This window comes from Sinocyclocheilus rhinocerous, unplaced genomic scaffold, assembly GCF_001515625.1.
Source record: "Sinocyclocheilus rhinocerous isolate Xijiao unplaced genomic scaffold, SAMN03320098_v1.1 scaffold1080, whole genome shotgun sequence".
Classification (NCBI taxonomy): domain Eukaryota; kingdom Metazoa; phylum Chordata; class Actinopteri; order Cypriniformes; family Cyprinidae; genus Sinocyclocheilus; species Sinocyclocheilus rhinocerous.
In genome coordinates, this window is record NW_015652127.1 from 16,736 (window position 1) to 22,484 (window position 5,749).

Here is a 5,749-nt window from a genome sequence, read left to right on the forward strand (position 1 = left end):
CATCTCATCCGTTCTGCTTTTTCAGTCACTCCTGAAACTTTGCTGGATGTTGGTTCTGTTAGCAGCACGTAAAACAACTTTTATTCAAATACTCAATTGATTTTTTAGCCTAGAAAGCGAGCAAATAGCGCTTCCATATAATCACTAAAAAGCTATCACTCACTTCAATTGATCGCAATCTCACGGTGTTCCTTTATAATCAGTGAAGCTCTCTGAACTGCAAATAATATCTTATTTACGTGTCTACGTGTGGCGTTTAGCACTGAGTAAATTCTGACTGTCACAATGTGTGGGAGGCGGGAGACGGGGCAATCTATTTTTTTTTTATTATCTCACGCTGAATGCATGAGAGGTGGCAGCCCAATCTATTTATATATTTCTTTATTAATATCTTAATATATTATTATATCTTATGTTAACCATTTGCACACACGAGCATTATCGGGCTCCGCTCCTCCCAACCGTTTACAAGACACTTTTTCCTGTGTTTTTCAGTAAATTTCTTGGCTTTTCCCCACTTATGAACAACACATTTTTGTACACAATAAAGCTCCTTGTGGTTTCTCGGTTTGGCCGATTGGAGCATCCATAAACAACACAAAACACAGGCATTTTGAGTTTCTGCTAGTGATCAGTGACGTCATGTGCAAACCTATTGCATCACCTAAAATAATTCATGTGACATTTTGCATTTAAAAGTATTTTTCTGCCTTCTTTAAACTGCATTGCATCACATATTTTGTATAAAAAGTTCATATTTATAATCTATCCTTTTGTTAATTTAATGGAATTTTTTTAATTAATAAATTTTTCACCCTATTTTAGAAGTAGACATTTAAAATAGTCTTTGCAATCATGCATATTTGGTACATATTGTGTGTTTCAATTCATGTTAGAGCAAATACATAAATATTTAGGTGTATATCCAATATAAAAAAAGCTGTGACAAAACAACAGGAGCTAAGAATGCCGCACTGGTCTCTTCACGTGATCAACGGTGCTCTTTGGATATTTAGAGGTAAATATCAAACTGAGAAGATTAAATACTCCAAGGCACTCGTGTAGTAAAAATAAAAATCCTTTAATTAGCTGGGCTAAATCATTAAAACGGTTAAAAGTGTAGATCTATGCGTTTCGGCTTCACAGACTTCTTCAGGATACACACCAATTGTTCAAAGAAGTGCTCTTAAACAATTAGCAAGCAATCAAAGACAGCTGCTTAATCAGTGGGAGTGGCTAGAGCTTTCCTCGTTTTGCAAAACATACCGATATTCAAAAAGAGAGGAAAAAAACAAACAAACACAGAGTAATGTAGCATCAGCGTCTGCTGCTTTTGCAGTAATTCTACAGTTAATCTTCCGGGTGGTTTCTTTGGATCACATGTTTTTGGTGTTGTTTTGGTTTCTCAGATGGACTTCCGGATCATTGGGGACAGTCTGGTTATCCTCCTGTCATGAGTAACTCTCCTCACATCGCTCAGCCGGCTCCGTTCCCCTCCATAAACACACAGGTGAGCCCAGCGCTCGTCCATCTGCAGCTGAAGTGCAGAGCTGGATTTGGTTTCTCAAACGGAAAATCGATCAATAATCTTATTATGGATTAAAATGGAACCATTTCTAATATGTGACCCTGGACCACAAAACCAGTCATAAGGGTCAATTTTGAAATCTGAAAGCTGAATTATATAAGCTTTCCATTGATGTATGGTTTGTTAGGATAGGATAATATTTGGCTGAGATACAACTATTTGAAAATCTGGAATCTGAGGGTGCAAAAAAATCAAAATATTGAGAAAATCATCTTTAAAGTTGTTCAAATGAAGTTCTTAGCAATGCATATTACTAATCAAAAATTAAGTTTTGATATATTTACGGTAGGAAATTTACAAAATATCTTCATGGAACATGATCTTTACTTAATATCCTAATGATTTTTGGCATAAAAGAAATATCAATAATTTTGACCCATACAATGTATTTTTGGCTATTGCTACAAATATACCCCAGCGACTGGTTTTGTGCTCCAGGGTCACATATATTCTGAGTTTTTTTTAAATATATATATTGTACCTATTTATTTTTAAATACAAATTATAAATGCATAAAAATATATTTAAATAAATGGCTACATTTATAATATTGTCACATTTATGGTATCTCTTAGGTCACTCACCATTGATGTGTCTCAAAGTTATTCATTTTGGGTAAAAAATATTTAAATATACTTACAATCTGTATTTAAATATATCACTTTTATATTTAAATACAAATTATAAATATATAAAAATGTATACAATTAAATATATAAATGGCTAAATTGTCAGTCTTAGATATTTAGTTATAAAAAATTTGCTATATAAATATTTATAATTTGTGTTTTAATATACATTTTTATGTTTAAATATAAATTATACATTTATTAAAAAAATTATTTTAATATAAAAAATGGCTACATTTATAGTTTGTCGTATTTAACTCTTCTCAGGTAACTCTGTCAAAGCCGCGTCAGGAGTGCGAAGCTGCATGCAGCAAAAATTACGCGAATATTGAGGAAAGGAAGGATGGTTTTCATGCTAAAGTAAAGTAAAAGACCGCTTCTTAAACCAAAGGTGAACATGTTGGTATTCTTGTGGGAAAAAAACATGCAAGCACTGTCACCGACAGCAAGTTTAGTTTTACTTTTATTTATTTTTTTTTCATTTTGAAAAGCTTATCTTTGCTGTTTACCTCACGTTATTCTATGTAAGCTCTCTTTTTTATTTATTTGATTCCTCAGTGTTTGCTAAACGTTCTGTAATTTATTAGTCGGTATATAATACAGCATGTGGTGTATGCCATGCTTCGTCTTGTAAGCTAGTTTGTCATTGTATCTTACTGTTTTATTGTTGTTATGCTTTTTAATTAAGAATAACAACTAATCCATCTTTTGTTTTAGTCTTAAAAACTTAAATATTTATAGATGTATGTAAGCAAATCAGACAAATATCTTTTCTTGTAAAACGTGACCCCAAGATCGCGAATTCGAAAGTGAAAGCACCCGAAGCCCAGCTTATAACATAGCCTAGCAAAAGAGAAACTACCGTTCACAAAATTTAAATCACATATAATACTGATGAAAAAGAAGGGGTTGAATGTTAACCACTTTCGTTTTCATATAACTATAAACTATGATAAAAGGTCATCAGCATGCATTGAATAATCCCATGTTGTAGAGCAAAAAAAATATTGCGACCAAATCATGTGCTCGTGCGACCAGCTGAGAAAGTTAGTTGAAAAAGAGCGGCTAATGGGAAAAATGAGTCTGGAGCCCTGTACAGGCTAGGCTTTATACATGAAAAGCAAACTGGTGCTCTTCTGTTTCTTTTGGTGTATAACTCCCCCTTGTGTCGTATAAAAAGCACAATAATCGCGTTTGTCTGAAACAACCGCGGTTAGATCAAATAATCGTGATTAGATGGTTATTTAATTATCGCGACAGGCCTAATTTGAGGCAAAAAAGTATTTGAATACAAAACAAAAAGATAGCGGTACAAGACTGTGTACTTAATGGCTTTAATGAAGGATAAAACTACAATCTTAAAAAGCACTGCTAATGACAATCAAATTAAAAACAACTGATATAAAACTATTAACTTAAGATGTTTATTTTATATGTAGCAATGACCAACTGAGAAAGTTAGTCGCAAAAGAGCGACCAGTGGGAAGAATGAGTCTGGAGCCCTGAAGCATAAAACACAGTTTTATTACATTAGATATTTGACATTTACATTAGATATTTGAACATACTATTAGAATAAACTGTTGTTCAACGTTTGAAAAAACATATCTCGAGACTTTATGGCGGGGGTTTTCCCCATCCTACTGCATCTCATGTTTTTAAATGAAAAAAGTGCTGTGTGATTGGCTTTCGGCGCTTTGTATTAAACTGTGCATACATACATGATGCTGTTTTGTTTATAGTTGTTTAAGCAACTTAATTCATTATAATTGGTTTATAAACATTATGCACTTTTTTCACAGATAGTCATGTTATTTTATTGCTTTGAATAAACGTGCATTAGTAATATTTTGCTCGATGCGCCCTCTTGTGGCCAAAAGCTTTTTTCCCCTAACTGAAATTATACATTTTAAATTTGAATATAATTCGAATATTGATCATATTTAAGTACAAAATTCGAATTTAGTTTTTTTGCCATTTTGACAGCCCTAGTGTAGACGCATCTAAACGCCTCTTCAGACGCAACTTCTGTGTTTCCTCTGCATTGCATTTACATTTACATTTAGTCATTTAGCAGACGCTTTTATCCAAAGCGACTTACAAATGAGGACAATAAAAGCAGTCAAAACTAACAAAAGAGCAACAATATATAAGTGCAAATGACAAGTCTCGGTTAGCCTAACGCAGTACACAGTACGCAGTACAGGACTCAGCTGCTCGGATTGATTTGGGCAGGTCATTCCACCAGGAGGGAACAGAGACCAATAGAAAAAGAAAGTAGTGTATTAGTAGACATAGGCAAAGTGCGCAGGTTGTTAGGATTGCGCTGCCTACAGTGTGTGATGCATGGTTTGCGAGTGGTAGTGATAGTAGGGATCTGGAAACACATAGTAAGTTTGCAAAGATGAATTTTATTGATACTGATTTAATTTGCTCGGTAACAGCCCGAATGTCTTATTATTCTAATTCACTGATTAAATGTAAGAATTTGACTCAAAACATAATAGACACTTTTAGAAAAATGGCTTTATAAAGGTAAAAATGCCCATAAAATGTAAAAATCAGTTTAAACTTATTGGAAAAGGTTAATTTCTGCTGTGAACTGATCACCACACAGAATATCAGAAACTTTAGGAGTCAGCTGTCCACAACAGTCCTTAAGATACCAGCACAATAACACACTCAGCAAAATATCGTCTAATTATCGTTATCGATAAAATCCCTAAAAAAAATATCGAGATACCACCTGGTAGACCATTTTTCAGAGGCTAGATATCACTAGTTGGCTGATATGGCTGATCATTTTGAGATATGACTTGATTACGAATTTATTGTATTATTGTTTATTCAAAACTTATTTGGAACTGCATGGAGGTTTGGGGAAAATTTGTCAAACACCAATATCAGATTGGCTAATTATCTACTGGTTAGTAAATTTTGCTTATAAAGGTTGTGGAAAATTCAGAATTTAATAATTGGAACTTTTTTTTATTAATAATTGTGAATTATTATACACAACGCCACACAGGATGTTGAATTGGAATAATAGGAAGAGGAATTTCCTGAAGTGCAATTTTGTGACTAAACATAAATAATTGGATTCATTAATCAGACGTTATTTGATTATGCACATTTCTTCAGTAATATACTATGGTAGTGTTTTTTTTTTAATGTTATGAAAGTTTTTATTTTTAGATTTTTCGTTCTTATTTTTAATTTGTTAAATGTTTAGTCATTTGTTATGTTCATTATTTGTTTTTAGAAATTTTATTACTTCAACTTAAATGAAAAATGAGAAATGTTGCCTTAGCAACTAACTGAAATAATTATTATTTTTAAATTGTATTTCAGTTAATGTTTTTTATTTCAATGAAAGTAATTGTTATTAAATAAATTTTTTTACACATAAACAAATGTATTTTTACTCATTTTCTCAGCTCATGAGACATATTTCTCTACATTTATTCCAAAACCACTAATAGCATAAAAACTCATTTTCATTTAATTGCAACTCAAAATGAACAAGAAGTTT

The 5,749-nt window shown here is 32.4% G+C and overlaps 1 protein-coding gene across 1 annotated transcript in view; it reads left to right on the forward strand.

Annotated features, from left to right (window-relative positions):
* LOC107713412 (transcription factor E2-alpha-like) overlaps positions 1-5,749 on the forward strand; it is a gene marked incomplete at its 5' end in the record, with an annotated part of 42,932 nt that overhangs the window by 15,917 nt on the left and 21,266 nt on the right. The window contains one exon of the mRNA XM_016518902.1: positions 1,410-1,510. Within this exon, the coding sequence (XP_016374388.1) occupies positions 1,410-1,510 (101 nt within the window). The remainder of the gene's footprint in view (positions 1-1,409; positions 1,511-5,749) is intronic.